The sequence below is a fragment of the Micropterus salmoides genome, unplaced genomic scaffold, assembly GCF_014851395.1.
Source record: "Micropterus salmoides isolate LMB-PRFRI ecotype aquatic unplaced genomic scaffold, ASM1485139v1 Ms_hic_scaffold_3672, whole genome shotgun sequence".
NCBI classification, from domain to species: domain Eukaryota; kingdom Metazoa; phylum Chordata; class Actinopteri; order Centrarchiformes; family Centrarchidae; genus Micropterus; species Micropterus salmoides.
Window position 1 is genome coordinate 1 of NW_024043009.1, and position 19627 is coordinate 19627.

Consider the following 19627-nt stretch of genomic DNA (forward strand, 5'->3'; position numbering starts at 1 on the left):
TATCTAATGCAAAAAGCTAAACGCAGGATTCAGAGCATATAAAATGCTACTGAACACCGAACCTTCTGCAAAAATAGTCACTGTGAATGAATTTAATGTCTGACACTTTGTGACTCTGTTCATTTCTGATCCAGTGTGTGAGCTGCAGCATACCAATTTCATGTCTCAGCATCCCCTCCAGCCAGTGCTGTCGAGCTCCGGCCAGGTTGATGGTTAGAGTGGGACGACAGCTCTCCACCACCATCACGGCCTGAGACAGCAGCTCGTCAGACAGGCGCACCACAACCTGGACACAGACACTGTTCATCACCATAAAGCAGTTTATTTAGTGACCTTACTGGGTTTCTGCCTGGTTGCTCTTCATACAAGACAATTCATTGTGAAACAGCTGACACACTGAGCAAACATTTTCCACCTTAGGAAAACCGGAAAACCATTGTTTTTATTTTACTGCCAACCCTTTCCATGTAAAAATACACATACAGCGAATGGGATGTCCTCACTGGACCAGGTAAATACAGTTTTGAGCGTCTTCACTAAATGTTATAAATATAATAAATTGTTTCTATATTAATGGATATTTGTCTGCTACGTAGCAGAAGGGAGTTACAAACTCAATTTCACTCTGTAATCTGTTATACTGTGACAAAACAAATCTACCTACCTACCTAATCTTAGCTTAGTGAAATATTGGATAAATGTACCTCTTTGAGTCGTTAAATAAAAGCGGAGCAGCTAACAAATCAATTAAACTTAGTAATTAAACATGGTATCTAGATTACTTTACAGGTGAAAAAAAAAAAAAAAAAAAGACTTATTTATTATTATTTTATATATAAATAAATGTGAAAATACCAATATAATTATATTATGTCTACTTATTAACTGACTAATCGTTTGAACTCTACATTGTGGCTGTTATGTGTGCTGAGCTCAGGTTCACGTGATGCAACATCAAGCAGCAGGAAGATTAGCTTTAGCAGACACCTGGGGGCAAGGCAGGGCAAACAGTGAAGATAACCTTTACACAGCTCAGGGGCAGAGGTAACAAACTGCCCACGGCTAAATTTGGCACAACAATTAGAGACATGGGTTAGTTGCTGTTTCTAAGTAGGATTGTGCCGATTTTAAGACATTCTGTTTATCTAATGGACAGTGGGACTAAAATGTGTGCCTGTGTATAAAAATCATTATACTGTGGTTCTCCAGCAGTAGCTTCCTAAATATGTGTTAAACATTAACTATAAACCTGCTGCATGTACACTGATAACACATTGTGTTTCTGTCTCTTTGAGAAGTTGTTTTGAAGTTGCATAAAGCTTAAAGTAGGAAAAGCACAGGTGTAAATAAGAACATGAATGATGGCTGAATCCCATTTAGCTGCTTCATTTTCAGGGTCCTGGTATTGTTTGTGCCGGCTTACAGAGACACTCGAATAGAACTGAGCAATCGTTAATCTTATTAGCAACACCTGTGCTTTTTCCTACTGTCTCAAAATATCTGCTGTGGTAAAAGGTGGTTGGAGAGTCGCCTCTGTTGTTGCACTCACCTCTCCCACACAGCCTTCTTTCTGCAGATATTTGCGTACAGCAGCCCAGACTTGACTTTTAGGGAGGACGCCGCCACCCGTCACTTCCTCAAAGTTCTCGTAAGAGCCAAACTTCCTCAGGACGCACTCCATGATCCCAACCGCCTGCAGATAAACAGTAAAGTCATCATCATCATCATCATCGTGTGAGCTCACAGGTGATTCTCACAGGTTTCACATACTGTACCTGTTCGAGGAAGAGGCCTGAGCCCTCTCGGTACTTCTCCAACACAGTCCTCGGCTCCGGCTGTGCGTACTCAAACTGAGGCTCGTACTTGTAGTCAGATTGGAAGAAAGTCTGCTTCTCCTGCTCCAAGTTAAGAGGCCTGAGGGCAACGAGCAGACAGGGCCTGGAGGGCGTAGGCGTCGTCGTCCCCCCAATCCCCTTCGCTATATGTGGCAAGGAGGTGGCAGGTCGCATTTGCCCCTTGCTGGCCCGATGCGCCAGGGAGTAATTGACTGAGCAGGTGCTCTCGCTGCGTCGCATCCAGCCGCCTGCACCCAGACTGGGGCTGGTCAGACTGCGAGTCGGAGGCGAGGGAGCTGCCGAACCGCTGCGCCAAGGAGGCTGCACGATCCGCCTGTCCGCCGTCTGCTCCCGAGTCCCTCGCAGGTGCTGGGGCGTCATTTCCAGGCTGAGGGGACGGCGGAGTGGCGGTCTGGGTGTGGCCCCGCTTTTTGATGATGACGATCTCCTCTCTACTACCTGGCTGCTGTTCGTCTGGACGGGAAGTCCGTTGTGGGACACCTTCTCCTTCTTGGCAACATTACTCTTTTTGGCCGGCGTCCTGGGCCTCACGGGGGTTTTGGGCGGATCTGCTCTGACTTCTGGCTCCAACAGGTCCCTGCTGCTCCCAACACTTTCACCCTCAACCTGATCCATGAAGACTTCACCTGAGTCCAACACCATCACCACAGCCGGTACGCCTCAGGCCCCACCTTCCTCCAGCCCCGGCGCTGCTGACAGAACAGAGAGATTAATGTGCTTAATGTTGCTGGAAAATGGGGATGACGTCTCTCCCTGCTGCTGCTTTCATTAGATTGTTTTGCGAGTTGAGTTGAGTAAATGAGCGGCAGCAGTTCAGTCGCTGTTTGTGGTAGAAACACAGACTAACACAGAGAAAACTGATCAGCTGTACAGTCCATGATGTCTGAACAGAGGCTCCACAGGAACAAAGCTTCCCTCACATGTGACTTCCCACTTATAATAGTAAGCCTTAAACATTTACTTGTGATGAAAGGAAAAATAAACTGCCACTTTAATTTCATTTTATATTCTCCATGGAGACAGAAGAACAGATTACTGACATGGGAGTTCACAGTGATTCATTCTGAAGGGAGACAAAACAAATCAGTTCCTGTAAGCATCTCTTTAACTCCCCAAAACCAACAGCAACTAACACAAACACTCACCCAACAGCGAGTCCCGGGACTTCTGCAGAGGATTCGTGGATTTCCGCCGTTTTCATTCACTCATAGCGGCTGCAGCTCCTCGCAGGCTGAGCGGAGGAGCTGTGCGTTTCACCGGTGGATGATGATGATAATAAGCGGATAGCGGTTCAGTGTGGAGCGGGGCCTGAGGCGCCTGCCTGGGCCGGCCAGGAAGCGGCGGATGTGTTGGAAGATATGACGCGTTACGCACGGAAACACGCTCTCCGCGTCATTACGTTCAAGTACGTAAGGGAGACTTAATGCACAGATGCGATAATGTGGGAGAATGTGGTGTTTTGCTTCAATAAAAGTCAAAATAAAGAAAATAAATACTTTGTAAAGAATGTATTTATCCTAATGGCATAATTGCACATTCATAAATGTGAATCAAGCAGTAACAAAATAACCTAACTATTTTTTCTCTGTGCGGTTGTGCATTATGTCAATTTAATTTAAAACAACAAAAATGCTCTGAAAACAGTCAATATATGGTCCTCTTTCTTTAAATTTTTATCTTTTACTATTTGTGTATTATATATTTTTAAACTGTTACGTATACCTCACATGTGTATTGCATGCTTCTTTTTGCAATAAAGATAAATAAAAAGAAAATAAAGAGACTTTGTGCGCTGATTCTAGATTTGTTTATAAAATGATGTGTGTGTTTTATACAACACTGATAAATACAAGTGAAATTTTAATTATTTTAATAGTAAAATTGGCAAAATACAAAAACAACAATTCTAAATATACAAAGTCAAAACCCTATTTATTGCTTGTTAATTACATGAAACCTTAAATTTACCAGATGTTGTTACTGATTACATGTTAGGAATGACAAAAAATACTCAAATTAATGAGCAGATTAATGCCAATGGTTTTGGAATAAGACTTTAATCTGTCAACAAGTGAAATGTAACATATTTAATTTAATGATAAAAGTACTAAACAGTTTACAAAATCTACTCCAGGCATTTTCTTAACGCTGTCTGTTAGTTATTTCTTACATATGGCAGCCCATTCTTTCAAATAAAACAGATTAAATGATAAGACTAAAAATATTAATTGAAGTAAAATTAATTAACAGATCAATGATGCAAAATGCAAATTTATTGATCATGTTCTTTTAACAATCCACATACTTGTGGGCGTCCATGGTCACGTTACAGATATGAATATAACGTTATATTTGAGCTGTCAAAACACCTGTGCAAACACCATGGAAGTAAAGTATTAACTATCATAGGTATGTAGTTTGTGATGATTACAGCAGGTACGTCAGTTATGATTGTACCTCTGGATCAGAGAAGCTGGTATAACTTGTCGTCTTTGGCTTTGGCTGCTGGTAATGAAATGGTGTGACGGCCCCTGTGTGATCCAGTGAGGCATCACTCTGTGGGAGTGATGCCTCACTGTTGTTAACCGTCTTTGTTCTGTTGAGGTGATTGCTGATCGGGTGCACCTGGTACCTGTGAGCCAGTGGAGATAAAGCTCCACTTGGTCAAAATACTTTCTCTGCAGTCCAGACATCAACCATAGCCTGATCACCCTGACTGCTACAGAGACACACCTTCCACATTTAAATAGTTATGTTTATTCACTCTTTTGTTAAATAAATCACTTTTGATCATTTAGTTTGTAGGTAACTTGTGTTCTTACAAATTAGTAGTAGTTGTTGTTGTGGCTGCAGTCAACGGGTAATCCAGCTGACTGTTGTGGGTCCTTGTTTAAGTATTACTGATAAAAGTGGTTGGAGTTTTTTCTTGTAGGCTGTAGCGACAATCCACTTTTGGGCTTGTTGAGCTGATCCTTGGTAGTGTTGCGGCGAATGTGGGTGAAGCTTTTAGCTTGGGAGCGTGTCCGTGGTTTTGGCAAGGCCGCTAGTGTGCTAATTGCTCTTCCAAGCCAGCGGCCATTAGTGCATAAATACCCACCACAAGTAGCTGCATGAAGACTAGGGATGAGTTAGTTACTTGGGTTGATCAAGATAGCGGGAAGTTTGAGGAAGCTGTAACTGTCTGTTGCTGTGGTTTTGATGTGCCAGTTGTAGTTTGTTTTTATGGCAGATTGTGATGCGTTTATTGCAGCTCCGTCTAAAGAGGCATTGGAGCGTTGTACAAAGGAGCAGCTACTAGAGATTGCGGAGCACTTCTCGGTGGTGGTAGTAGTAGGCGACAAACATTAGGGTAGCTTTGAAGTCTGAGTTGAGGGAGAAAAGTGTTTGCTGTAGACGTGTTGTGCTGTTAAAACAAAGACAAGAAACCAAACAAACAAAGGAAGCTGTAAGAGAAGACTGCTGCTCTGGCTTATATGCATGGGGCACACCGGGCCCAGGTGTGTCCCACGCCGCTGATTTCCCTGTCAATCAGGTCTGCAGCCCTGGAGACAGAAAGCACACCAGCAGCAGTATGAACCCTGAAGAGGGGCCGTCACATGTATCACCCCTCTTTGTTCTCCTTCTCAGATGATCTGCCCCGCCCTGATTCGTCTTACCTGCGACCTATTCACTCTTCTCTGGTGGATTAAAGCTGCCTGTACCTCTTTGTGGCGGCCAGTTTGTCTTGTCTATTCTTAGTAAGCGTACCGGTATTGTTATTTTTTATTAAGCTATCTTGTGTGTAGCTCGGCTCTGCCTTGTCTTTCTAATGACTTCCCGCGTACCAAACATTTGTTGCAAGTAAACCTTATTCGCCTGAAATCTTTCCTTCTTATGTGACGTCTGCTTTTGCAACATATTTGAACTAAAACATAATACCAATAAAGACAATTGAATGTAGATAGATTGATAGATTATAGCAGTGGAGGTGGGCCGCCATGTCTCAAATTAGACCCACCTCCACTAAGATCATACAAGAGAATCGGTGCAGATTCAAGTCTAAACAAAACCAACATGTAGCCGTATGTATATTAACAGTTATGGCGGCTGTGATTGTTCCTGCTTCCTCAGATAATCTGAGGCTTCAGCAGTGTTGGAGAGTTAGACGAGTCAAGAGGATATAAACAAACTAATAGAAACTTCCTGCTTTTTGTTTCTATCCCTCCACCGCAGCCCAGCAAGCAACCACAGCATGCCATAAAAGCAAATTTGGTAGACACCCGATTTGTTTCACAGATTCTAGAAGCATCATTTCAGCTTCAGATGAACTCTGCAGTGTATTAGACTTTGAGGACTGAAATTTGTCTCCTATCACTTACATTGCAATCATTTTGGGAGGAGATCTCTTTGCAGGACCGATTACAGCGACCTATAACTCTTTAAATGTGCATATTTTCCATATATTCCATAGATGTTGATTTATACTGAGGAAGCTGGGGACATGTCCCCACCATTTTTTGAAAGCATACTTTGTTCAACATAGCTTGCAACAAGAAATGTTAAATAACAAATGAACATGTTATGAGAAAGGTTTCTTGGCACAATAAGTAAATATGCAATGTTGTTTAAATATAGAAGAAACATATGTGCATTGTGCCAATAAAGAGTAGATAACAAGCTTCTGATTATAAAATGACCCAAAAATGTGCACTGGTCAGTAACTTTAACTACTTCCTGACACAGTTTCTTTTTGGCCAAGTTTTCCGTTCTCACCCTGTGAACATGACAGAAGGGGAGGGAAGACTAAATCACTCCTGCATGTGTGTGTTCACTCAGCAGGGATGATATTAAATATGAAAAGTTAATCTACAAGTGAAACATATCAGAAACAGCACAGAATGCCTGAGAGCATGTTTTTATATTCTGAATGGTCACCTGCCATCTGAATTTTGTGTTTCCCTTCATATAAATAAAAATATTTTCTCCATAAACGGATTCAGAAAAGTCAGAAATTGGTGCAGAATTTTTTTTTTTACCAGAATCCAGGTGTTTAATGCTTAACATTTTGTCCCCAATGCTTTTCAACGCAAAGTGATGCCTTGTTTAGGATAGATAGATAGATCTTCATGGTAAAAGAGCAGATCTGCTGTGTCATAGCAAGTACCATAAACTGTAACTGTTGTTCAGGTTGTTATCTAAGGTGAGTGGTCATGAGATAAGACACTTGATCTGGGTGGCTATTCAGCTGTACCATTTCCTGGTGGACAACCTGTTTGGTATCAGAAACCGGTCTAACCAGTAAATAGATTACCCAGCATTACAAACTTGGTTGGCTCTAGTGTCTTTCCAAAATGAGTTCATTGTTACCGCCTGAAAACCTAGATCTAGATTTTATGTTTTTAACTGAATCCTGGCCTGCAAATGAATGACTATAGCCAGCTAGCTGAACTGTGTCCGCCTCAATATGAGTGTTTTAGTCAGCCGAGGGTCAGTGGTCGTGGTGGTGGGCTAGTGAGCGTGTATAGGAAAAATTTAAAATGTCATCAAGTACGCTGTGATGAATTTAACTCCTTTTGAAGTTCTCACTCTTAAAGTTGGAGGGCTGCATCATATTTGTTATAATTTATCGCCCCCCAAAACCGCCTGCAGGATTTTTATCAGAACTTCCTGAATTTTTATCTACTCTGGTTTTAAATTATGACAGAATTGTTCTTTGTGGCGATTTTAATATTCATGTTGATGACCCCAACAATGTTAATGCAACTGACTTTTTAAATATGGCCACTTCTTTTAACTTCAAACAACATGTCAAAGACAAAAACACATAACCGTGGTCATACACTGGACTTGGTTTTTACCCTGGGTGTCAGCATTTCCTCTGTGGAATTAGTGGACATGACCATATCTGACCACAGATATATGTTTTTAGCTGCAATTCGTCTGTTACTCATGCCGCCTCACCAAGCTCCTTGTGTTGTCGCATCTTTAATGAACAAAGTGTTTCAAAGTTTTGCACATTCTTTCAGAGCCAAAGCCAACACCTGTCTGATTCCAACAACAACAATCTGGTCGATCACTTCAATCATATCTGCTTGTCGTCACTAAATATTATGCTCCTCTAAAGGTTAGCCTACGTCTAAACTAGTAAGCAACCCTGATAAATGACAGCATTCGCAGCCTCAAAAGGGAATGCAGGAAGCAGAGCGCAGATGGAAAAAATCCAGTCTCCAAGTCCATTACCTCAGTCTGAAGGATTTATTAATTAACTACAATAACATGGTTAAGGATGCGAGAATTTGATCTCTGTTTTTAACAGCTCCCTATCTACTGGTTGTGTCCCTGATTATTTTAAAACGGCTTGCGTGAACCCACTTTTAAAGAAACCTGGTTTAGATCCCTCCCTCCCACATAATTTTAGACCAATTTCAAAACTGCCTTTTACTGCAAAGATTCTAGAAAGAATTGTGTCCAAACAGCTGCTCACTGTGCTGGAAAATAACAAATTATTTGAAAAGTTTCAATCTGGTTTTAGGAAGTACCACAGCACTGAGCCTCAGGGGTCGGTCTTAGGACCCATTTTGTTTTCCTTGTATCACTTTTAAAGCTCTTCATGGCCTCTCGCCTTGTTATATTTCTGACCTTTTAGTCCATACGCACCAGCACGTACCTTGAGATCCTCGGGCAGAGGTCTGCTGTCTGTTCCAGAGTCTCGACTGAAAACTAAAGGGGACAGAGCGTTTGCTGTCAGGCCCCAAGGCTCTGGAACAGCCTGCCCGAGGAAATCAGGTCGGCTGAGTCAGTGAACTCTTTTAAGTCCCTTCTTAAAACATACTTTTATAGGAGAGCCTTTCATGATCTTATTTGACTTTATTTTATCCCTTTTATTCTTTCTTTAATCTTGTATTGTTTTTGTATTATTGTCTTTACACTTGTTAAAGCACTTTGTAATTTTCTTTTGAAAAGTGCTCTACAAATAAAGATTATTATTATTATTATTATTAAAACAGCATTAGCATCTGCCCATCACTGTCAGACCTGCGGACACATATAACCTGGTTATGTACACCTGTACACCACCCTGTACACCAGCAGCAGCACCTCCAGTCACCAGTCTGTCAAGCTCCTGAAGTTTGCAGATGACACCACCCTCATTGGGCTCATCTCTGGGGGATGAGTCTGCATACAGGTGGGAGATCAACCATCTGGTGACCTGGTGCAGCCAGAACAGTCTGGAGCTCAACGCTCTGAAGACAGTGGAGATGGTCGTGGACTTCAGGAAGAGCACAGCCCCACCCTCCCCCATCATCCTGTGTGACTCCCCAGTCACCACTGTGGACTCCTTCCGCTTCCTGGGCACCATCATCTCCCAGGACCTCAGGTTTGAGCTGAACATCACCTCCATCACCAAGGAGGCCCAGCAGAGGATGAACTTCCTGCGGCAGCAGAAGAAGTTCATCCAAAGACAATGATGGTGCATTTCTACACCGCCATCATTGAGTCCATCCTCACCTCCTCCATCACCATCTGGTACGCATCATTCGCTCTGCAGAGAAGGTGATTGGCTGCAATCTTCCTTCTCTTCTGGACCTGGACTCCTCCGGGACTCTGAGGCGAGCAGGAAAGATTGTAGCTGACTCCTCCCACCCCGGACACAAACTGTTTCAGACTCTCCCCTCTGGCAGGAGGCTGCGGTCCATTAGGACCAAAACCTCTCACCGTCTGCAGCCTCATTAACAAGCCCCGGGCCCCCCACCGACACTCCCCCCTTGCAAATAATACAAATGTCTCTGCACATGTAAATATTTAATTTCATATCATGCACCAACCTGGCACATTGCACATATATGTTAATCGTTGTTGTATATATTTATATTGTCAATTTATATATTTATGTCCACAATATTCTCTTCCACTGCAATACGTCTGCACAACACAAACCCGGAATAATGCAAATATCTGCAATGTTTTTCTTTCTCTGTAAATAGTTATATTGTTTTTATTATTCTTCCATTACTTGCATTTCTTTATTCCATATTTATATTTCTAGATTTATTTATGTCAGCTTGTGTTTGTCTACGTGTAGCACTGTAATGTTTAGCCCCATGGTGGAAGGAGGAGACATGGACATGGAGTTCTTCACCTGGTGCTTCAATTTATTTTTTGACCAGATATGTGGAAAGTGCAGTTGTGCAAGTAAATTATTGTAAAAATATATAAAAAATTAACAAAAACAAACAACAAGGAAACTGTGTATAAACTATTCAAATTATCGTTAAAAACTGAGATTACGCAACACAAAAAATAACCCTATATCAGGCCCTGACTATTGGGCTCTAGCACATGTGCCCTTCCAGGTCAAAGCTGTTCTCCCAGAGAAGCCTCTGCCTCCTTCCTTTATACCAGAAGCCCCTCCTACAAGACAAACCAAAGTTAATTGACAAACAATTAAACACCATTATGTTTCTCAACAGTCAAACACATCTCTGGCTACAGCAATACACAACACATCAACCATAAAACCAGAAATGAAATGTACATGCTAAACAAAGCTTCTCAAAACAGCAACTTAAGGTACTCCAGTACACCCCTCTGTACTGGCTCACACTTGGACCATTCCAGGTCTTCCCCCTATAAATGACTCCACACTCCATCATTTCTTGTTTGCCCCTTCGGCCCAGATCCCTGCTTGAGGATGAGAACGGGTGAATCAAACATACAAACATTTGGATGACCTTGGGTAAATCTCAGCTAAGGTTAGCTTAGCATGCTAAGACCAATACTACTGCTGGCTTAAATGAAGGCATGGTGTACCTCCATGACAAGCACCTTATCACCACAGCAAATTCCTCACTTGTGTAAAACAGTACTTGGTAATAAAGCTCCTTCTGATTCTGATTAAAAAAACAGTTGACAAACCTGCTTGTCTTCATCTCTGCACTGAGTTGTTTGCAGTGATGGATTATTAGTCTTCTTAGTTTCGGCCCAACCATCTTCCCCCCGTCTGTCTAAAGAAGTGTTTATTGGTTTATCAAATGAAACTGGTAAGATTCAATTCTCACGTTTAACAAGATATTTTTCAAGATTATGATTGTTAACGTGTTAAAATAAAAACATGAGAATAATAATATGTATATTATAGTATTATATTGCTGTGTCCGCGTTATGTAGCCCCCTGTCCTTTTCATCTACAAAGCCTTAAAAAATCTGGCCATTCGCTACCTCGCCGACTTCTTCCCCCGCCACACCTCCACTCATCGCCTCAGGTCTGTAGACGCAGCAACACTAAAACTCATCAGGGCACAGTGCTGGACATGGGGTGTCTTTTCCAATGCTGCAACCTCCCTCGCCACATCCGACAGGCTAGCACCATGCCATCTTTAAAACAGGCCCTCAAAACCCCAGCTAATTTCCTTCCCCTCTCTCCCCTACTTTCATCTTACCCTCTGTAAAGCGTCTTTGAGTACTTAGAAAATATATATGAATCAAATTTATTATTATATGGGGCTAACGGTTGCACAGCCCTGGCTCTACAAACGGGAAACAAACATAGTGGCTCTGACCTAACCGCTCCACAAAATTCCAGCCAATGTGCAATAGTTGGCACAGGTCATGGCGGCAGTGGGAAAAATAAGTTCTATGACAAGGCATTAACATCGTGAGGGTTTCCAAAAGTAGAGAGACCTCAGAGAGCTGAAAGGCAAGCAGATGGATGCAGAAGCAGGTCAGAAGCATGTGTTGTTTCACAGAACCAGCAGATGTGTCCGACTGTGTTCAACTTCAGCTAGCGCTAAGTGAGCAGTGTGTTTGTTTGGCTGCGGCTTGTTAAAAAAACTACAGATATAATATTAATGACTGACTGGGCCGTTGTTTCCAATGTCTCTCTGGCTCAAGTGTTTTTAATCATGGGTTTTGCCTTAACTGATATACATGTTTGCACACATTTGTGTGAAACACCAGCACACAGGCCTTGTTTTTACTTCAAGACCAGACCCAAGATTTCCCTTTTAAACAAGATTCCCTTCAAGTATAATAGGCCTACATATTAAGCTGTCTTTTTCCTTTGGGTGCACTTTGTGAAGGTCACTCTACAGGTTAGTCAGTGATTTCAGAAAGCAGCGCGAATGTCCTGTTGACAAGAGCCATGAGAGCGTGTGCACCTGTTGATTTAAACTACGGCAGGTGAGTGAAAACATGAACCAACTCCTCTCAGAGGTCAGGTTAGCTGACGTGTTGTGGAGGAGGGTGTAAAGAGCTTTCTGAGGAAATTTGTGATTATAAAGTTAGCTTGTCTAGTGGATGCTTTCAGAAATCAGAATCTGAAACACTTTATTGATCCCCGAGGGGAAATTCTTTGTAACAACTGCTCAGTTTGTTCATTAAGGTATAAAGGAATAAATAAAATAATAATTCTTATTATTTCATGCATTCATGAATTGTTAAGAGGAAGGTGGTCAGCTGGTCCCAAGTCTGTTCAGAGCAGGAGCTACGGCATGGTAGTACGACTTTCAAATAGTACTATACTATTCGTCACTATTTGATACCCTGGAATGAGACTGTGTGGAGCCTTGTGAAGTCTGACAGAGAACAGTGTCAGTTGTTTTAATGCTAATATGTTTAATAATAAATAGCTACCCTGAGTGTATGCTTTAAAACTACTCATGCTTTCTGCCATAATAAATAAAAATTAATAAAAATAAATAAAATTTAATATTCAAACTAACAACAGTACCAACAGTCTGCATTTGACTGTCAAAGGCAAGGCAAGGCAAGTTTATTTGTATAGCAAAATTTAACAACAAGGTAATTCAAAGTGCTTTACATAAAACATAAAACAACAGGGAAATATGTAAAAGTTTAAAATCAACATAAAATATAATAAAAGTTACAGTGTTACAATCAGGGTTAAAAGAGTTAAATGGAAAATAATAAAAGCTAAAAAGACCAACTTCTCTTATTTCATGTAAAAGTAAAAAGAGAACACACCTGTGCGAAATCGTAATTTAATATAGGAAACATTAAAAGAAATTATATTTTTAAACAATCTGATTGGCGTACTGTGGCAGGTTAGTGAGTGTTTGCTTCTTTATCGTTACGAGGAAGACCAACAGTAGTTGAAATAGTTCCAGTCACATCCACATAAGTTACTTTACTACTACTAGTTAGTAAATATTTTTGTACTCCTACTCAAGTAGTTATTTTGATGACCACTTTTACTTCTACAAAAAGTAACCATACTTTCACTGGAACATAGTTTTTGGCCACTCCACCCTCCGAGAGTAATAGTTATAAAAAGTACTGGTAGAGTTGATGATGTTATCAGAGATGATGTTATTTGTCTTTCAGACCAACATTTCCTTTGTAACAAAAATGAAACTGGATCATTTGCATGCCAGTGATGCAGTGGAGGTGCTGCTGCAGATGAAAAACCAGGCACAGTTTTTGTTGCAAAGCAATGCAGCGTCGTGTGACAAGGCCCTGGGGTGATTAATCCGAATGCTTCAAAGCATTCGGATTTTACTTTGTAGCGTGAACATTGTGTTTTTACTGTTTATCCCATGATCGTTGTGACAAAACATTTCCAGATTGTAAAACCTCTGTGCAGTGTTTTTGGTAAGCATAGATCACATATCTCACAGATCTAATTTCTCTAGACTTCCTGTCTAACCTGTAGCTGAAACAAACATCACACACCAACACAATTTCTCTGAAGATGTGATGTTCAGGGCATGTTGCTTCAAGTGCTGGTGAGACATGGTTACACAAGGTTAGTTTGAACGGATCTGTGAGTTTGAAGGCTTGTCGTCAGACACCAGAACGCTGCTGAGGCTTATAATAATGTAAGTCTGGAAAATTTTTAAAGATAAGTTATTATCATGGTGGTACTATGGTGGTATTATTATTATTATTATTATTATTATATTATTATTATTATATGTTTTTTGCAGCAAAGATTGAGCCAGATTCAACTCATGTCAATAAAATTCCCTGCGATGTTTTGTCACATGACTGTGTGTTGGATGCGTTATTCCACGCAGGGCTAAAGTGTGTGAACGCGTTTCTGGTTGCTTGTAAGGTCATTTAGTTTTGGTTTGCTTGGGGGTTTTGCCCTAGCAGGTGTTCAAGAGACATAATTAAAGGAATTCTTTAAATCAAGACTGTCAGAAACAGGTGATAGCTCAGGAAATTTGTATGATGTATAAGTGCAAATTCATGGGCATGTTCCCAGGGTGGAATTCAATTTGTACACTAAATTAAATTAATACATTTCCAATAAATTAATTCCAATAAAATCCGTTATTATGTTATCAGTAAGAGTATTTTACTCATTGTACAACAGTTCAACCGAACATGCAAAAGTCTAAAACCCTGTTTTACAGGCAAGCATGCAACTCAACAAAAATGAAGAATCAAGTTACAAAGAACTGAATTATTAAATATTTACTCGGGTTTAAATGGAGCAGTTCTTTTGAAGAAATCCCTCTCGAAGTCAACAGCTGCTCATAAACTCAGTAAACAAACCTTGTCTCTAGTAAAGCTGCTTCTTTATATATATATAAATGTTGCTTCAACTTTATGGTTTGTCAATATATCTTAAAGTTCTTTGCCACACCTGTTTTGAGATAAACATGTGAGCGGCAGACATTTATTGAACCCCCTGAACGAGGCAGAGTGACTCACGTAAGGAGGATAAAGTTGAACCTATGACTGATTTGGTCTTACCTTTTCCTTCCTTCCATGTTGTAAGTGAAGTTCAATACAACAGCAAAGGGTGTGTCCTCAGTACAGTTTATTAAATTTACGCTTACACACAAATTAAACATGGTGAGTTTTTGAAGGCTGATTTATAGGAGAATTATAATTCTTGGCATTGAAAAATCCTTTAGACAGTCATGTAGAGGGATACACTGTACAAAAACTCTATTTTTTACAGTAGAAAATACTACTATAATACTTTTATGGTGGCTTAAGTCAAATTTATGAAGGGTTGCACTACATCTGACCTCAGTATTTCTAAATTCCCTTTAAATCATATCATACGTAGCTCAATAGCTGTTTACGAGGCATTTCTTTTATTCCAAAATATTACCCCTCAAGTATATTATAGAAAGTAATGACATACACCCTTCTGACTCTGAATCTTGCTTCGCCTTTGGTAAACTCTTGAAGAAAGACTGTTCCTTACATCATTATTGCTTCACGAACACAGGAGAACTGCTGACAACAGCAGGACGACTCCTTCAGTGACGTGATTTACTGAACCTATGAACAATGTTTACAGCGAACTCACAGTGCTTGCTTGCTTTTGGTTTTTATCAACGTTTACTGTGGTGCCTTCTTCTTGGTTCAGTTTAATGTTTGATGTGAACTTAAAACTGTGTGACCATCCAGTTTACATTGATAATAGTGGCAGATTTACCGCTTAAAATTCTTGGTAACGTTTGAAACAATGGGTCGATGGTATCAGACACAGGAAGATAAGATGTCTCATGTCAAGGCTTCCATTGCTTATCAGCTGAAATGAGTCAACGGCATGTTTCTATCAACTAGCTAGCTTATTAAGCTAACTTTAGCTTCATGAGTCACTTTGAAAAGCGAGCTGCGGCTGACTTTTTCATAGTTAGTGTGAAGTATTAAAAGAAAACCAAATACAAAGATCGGACTGTGGTTTCATTCTAACACAACCCTGTTTAGCTGCTCAGCTAACACACAACAAGTGAGAGGTCATTTATGCTCTATTGTTTGTATTTTCACTTTTATCAGAGCGGCTAACGTTAGCCTAAAGCCTGTTAGCAGATGTGGTGATGTTGGTATGTGTACAGTAAGAAAGTACGGGTGGCAAATGATAAATATTACCATTACCTGACACTGAAAGTAAAAATGAAGTCAAACCAGACCTGCCAGGCTGGCCAAGCTTTTCCTCCTTTGCCTGTACAAAAATGTCAAAGTTTATATACAAAGGACCAATATAAAGAAGTAAATGTAATTTAACAATGCTGCAGAACAATCAACAACACTATAAAGCAGAAGTACATGTGAAATACATTATACAGTAATTCTACCCCTTGTCTCACTAAACTAAAAATGTCCTCTGTTTCATCACAATTTTTGAAGTTATTTGATCCAAGCCATTCTAAGTTGATCTAATTTTTTTGTTATTTAAAATAAGCTGTTTTATTGTGTTCAATTTATGTATATTTGCATTAAGGTGAGGCTGAAGATAAGAGGAATGGGCAATTTTAGAGAGAAAGACTTTTATAGTTTTTGGTTAAAGTAGTAAAAAGCTAGATAAGTGTGTTTGGGGTTAGATGGCCCCTCCCGGTCGTTGTGCCTCTTCCTGGTTGATTGTTTGTAAGTTAGATGTTATTTAGACACTGGATAGAATCTTTAGCCAACTAGCAACTTAAATATCAGAAAGTCTGAGGTAAAATTCTGAGATTATAAACTCACATATGCTCACATTTCTAACTGACTTTCTGCTAATGAAGTTCCAGCAACCTCACTATTTAAAAGTCTGAGAAATAAATTATAGGAAAGGTAATAACATAAGGCAAGGCAAGTTTATTTCTACAACATAGGTCTATAATCCCCTGGCTTTTAACCAGCTACTTGTAGTTTATTTTATCTGTAATTTGCACCTGTTAAAGTGATCTCACACTGTAGAGGGGGAATCTTACCCCATGTGGAAAATGCCTTTTCCCTAAAAATTACATTTGATTAAATACAAATTAGTCAACTGTAGCTATTTATTTTATTTTATAATATGTTGCCCTAAGCATGGCCTTCTTAAAGATACAAAAAAAACCCTATAAAATGTTCTTTAATATGTCAGAAAATAGACATTGAGCTTAGTCTAACCCCACCAGCTGGGGAAAATTTGATTAAATTCAAATTAATCTGTCAACTGTAGGTATTTATTTTACTTTATATGATGTTTCCCTAAGCAAGGTCATCTCCAAGATACAAAAAAACCCTATAAAATCTTAAAATATTGTGTCAGCAAATAGATATTGAGCTTAAGGGAGGGGCGTCTTACCCCACACTATCCTATTAATAATAAAAGGAAGTTTGTAAGCATTTGATACTTTGCTCACTTTGTTTCGTGGTGCATGACTGCTTGTTGTCTTTCACCATGTTTCAATTAATCCCCTCTTAACCAACCAATCATTAATAACAAAATAATAATATCTAAAACTGACAGGGTCCACTCTGCACAACAAACATACTTTCTGATCTGAATACCTTACCTTACCATTCATTATGAGAAACACACACAGCAACAATGCCACCAGCACAAGAAAACATAAATATAGAATTATACAACTGTGAACACCTGAATGTTATGATACAACCTGTCAAATTCCATGGAATTAGTAAACCATTTGTTGTTGGCTTTCACACAGAAACAGAAACAGGTGTCATTTGTGTGATAAAGGAGTAACAGCTCAGCTAAGAGGTCCCAAAGCCTCTGGAGGATTTCAAGCTTTTCATTGGCTTTGAGGAGAAACAACACTTGCAAACCAAGGGGGTGGTGCAAACAAAGGTGTGGCTCCTCTGCAGGTAAAAAAAGGACAGTGCCATGGTTACTTGTTAGACCCAGGAACTCACTAGTCAAGTGTAGCGACACGGTGCGTTAGAGACATGGCAAGGTGTTTAAACAGTGTAAGTTATCTTAATGTTCTTTGCTGCTCTAGTTTGTTGTAACAGACAGATAAGAGTCACACTTAACTGCAATTGAATGCCAATCCTGTCATGAAATTTTCAGTGGAGCAACACTCTGTAACTTTTTGTCTGCGACATATCTAAACAAGACGACTGAGGAGGGTCAACATGCTGGAAAATGGCTTTGCAAAGAGAGGAAAAAGGTATGTAAGCTTTTTTTTAAATTTCAGTTTCTGTAATCATTAAGTATTTCGTTCTAACAAGGAAGTAGAAAAGAAGAAGGAAGACAGTGTTAATGTTAGTTGTGGAAGATTTCTGAAAAAGATGTAAAGCTGAAACATGAGAGGGTTTTATCTGTGAAACAATTCTTGTGAGAGACAGTTCCCAGCTTGTGCCGGTGAGGAGCATTTTATTTATAACTGTTAATTTATTAATTATTCATTAACACTAGTATTTTATCAAATACTTTGCTATTGTTTAATTTAAGAGCAAAAACATAACAGGACCGTTTTCGTTCCTTTTCTCAGCCAGTTTCCATGTGTTATCTCTCGTTACAGCCAGGGAATGGTGGATGGAGGGAAGATTGCAGAAAGCAGGAGGTGGTTCAGTTGGTCGCGGCGCCACTGCTTCTTCTTCTTGCTAGTGTTGGGAGCAGTTTTATTTCTTTATAACACAAACATTAATGACATGGCGTCCAACTGGAACCCAAAATTGTGGCTGCAATACAATGCATCAAAATGGTGGAGTTCATTTAACAGTCAGACACAAAATTTAGCCTCCTCCAGCACTCCTGGACCTGCATCAGAACCGGTCCTGCTTCTGGGTTTAAAGCTGGGACCAACTCATCTGCATTTTCTCAAACTGGGAAAATCCCACCAACAAAGGTGACAAAAGCCACTACAACTACTTCGGTGGCAACACAAAAAGAACCTGTGCCACCAGCACCGGTTCCTTATGTGTCTCCGGGGCCGTACTTAGTGGAATACCCGTATAAGTACCACTTTGTTATAAATGAGCCTAAGCGATGTGAGCAGAAGAAGCCCTACGTGGTTCTGATGGTTCCTGTGGCGCCCCACAACAAGGCCCATCGTGACATCATCCGCAGCACCTGGGGAGGTGAAAGCCTGGTGCTGGACAAAGTGGTGACGCTGTTCTTCCTGCTGGGGCTGCACATTGGAGAGGGAGCAGAGCAGCTCCAAAAGGAGCTGCTGCAGGAGAGCACTGAACATCAAGACCTGATCCAGAGCAACTTCCTGGACTGCTACAAGAACCTGACCATCAAAACCATGGTGATGCTGGAGTGGCTGGACACCCACTGCTCCAGCGCCTCTTACGCCATGAAGATTGATTCAGACATGTTTCTAAATGTGGCCAAGCTCATAAACATGTTGTTAGACGCTCCGAAGACAAACTACATGAGCTGGTGGCGAGAGGAGGTGTAGTCCTGAGAGATCGAAACTCTAAGTGGTACGTACCTGAGGAGATTTACCCTGGGTCTGTGTACCCACGTTATGCTTTGGGTCTGGGCTACGTTTTGTCTCTAGACCTCCCTAAAAAGCTTGTGGAGGCATCCAGACATATTAAAGCTATTTACATTGAGGACGTGTATTTGGGGTTGTGTATGCAGCACCTGGGTATCCCTCCCACCGACCCCCCAGACTGGGGTTATTTTCAGGTCTTTCCTGTGCAGTACAGTCGCTGTGCTTACTCCAAGCTAATAGCAACCACTACACATGAACACAGTGATCGAGTGTGGGCTTGGAAAGACTTTAAAAAACCAGGTCCATACTGCTGATCTGTAAAACAAAAAACAAAATTACTGTATGATGCAGCTAAAGAAGGATCTTAGAGTAATATATTAATAACCAGGACTGAATTTCTCAGCTCCTGTTACCTGTTGATTGATTCTACTTTTTCTGTGTTTAAAATCCTAAATTTGCTGTATAAAAAACACCTTTTCACCTCCCTCTCAGATTTAAAAGCACACAACAGAGGAGTTTTCGCCCTCTCTGTCCTCGTACATACATGAAAGAATGAAGGAAGTATTACAGAGAGTGTTGAAACAGTCTGTTCAAAGTGATTAACAGGCTGTTCGGTAAAATCAGTGATGTCATAGTTAATAATTGGCTGAA

General features: G+C 40.5%; 1 protein-coding gene and 1 pseudogene across 2 annotated transcripts; one reads left to right on the forward strand and one right to left on the reverse strand.

The window, feature by feature from the left end:
- Positions 1 to 11: 11 nt before the first annotated feature.
- Positions 12 to 3569, reverse strand: LOC119884787 (uncharacterized protein KIAA0895-like). 2 transcript variants are annotated; one of them, XM_038695103.1, is made up of 4 exons: positions 3002 to 3569; positions 1776 to 2548; positions 1550 to 1693; positions 12 to 286 (listed from the first exon to the last, which is right to left on the reverse strand). In XM_038695103.1, the coding sequence occupies exons 2-4, from the start codon at positions 2496 to 2498 to the stop codon at positions 47 to 49; spliced, it is 1107 nt and encodes a 368-aa protein (XP_038551031.1). In that variant the 5' UTR covers positions 2499 to 2548; positions 3002 to 3569; the 3' UTR covers positions 12 to 46. The 2 variants fall into 2 exon arrangements, with proteins under 2 accessions (XP_038551031.1, XP_038551030.1); XM_038695102.1 differs by having other exon boundaries at positions 1776 to 2545; positions 3002 to 3568.
- A 14094-nt stretch (positions 3570 to 17663) lies between these two features.
- On the forward strand, positions 17664 to 19306 carry LOC119884786 (annotated as a pseudogene).
- Positions 19307 to 19627: the final 321 nt, after the last annotated feature.

Bases quoted from the DNA above. Each gene is read 5' to 3' on its own strand.
- LOC119884787 (XM_038695103.1), bottom strand. From the start codon at position 2,498: ATGGTGTTGGACTCAGGTGAAGTCTTCATGGATCAGGTTGAGGGTGAA. The intron at 1,694-1,775 runs GTACAGTATGTG...GTTTATCTGCAG, and splicing joins CAGGCCTCTTCCTCGAACAG to GCGGTTGGGATCATGGAGTG. The intron at 287-1,549 runs GTGAGTGCAACA...GTCTGTGTCCAG, and splicing joins AAGAAGGCTGTGTGGGAGAG to GTTGTGGTGCGCCTGTCTGA.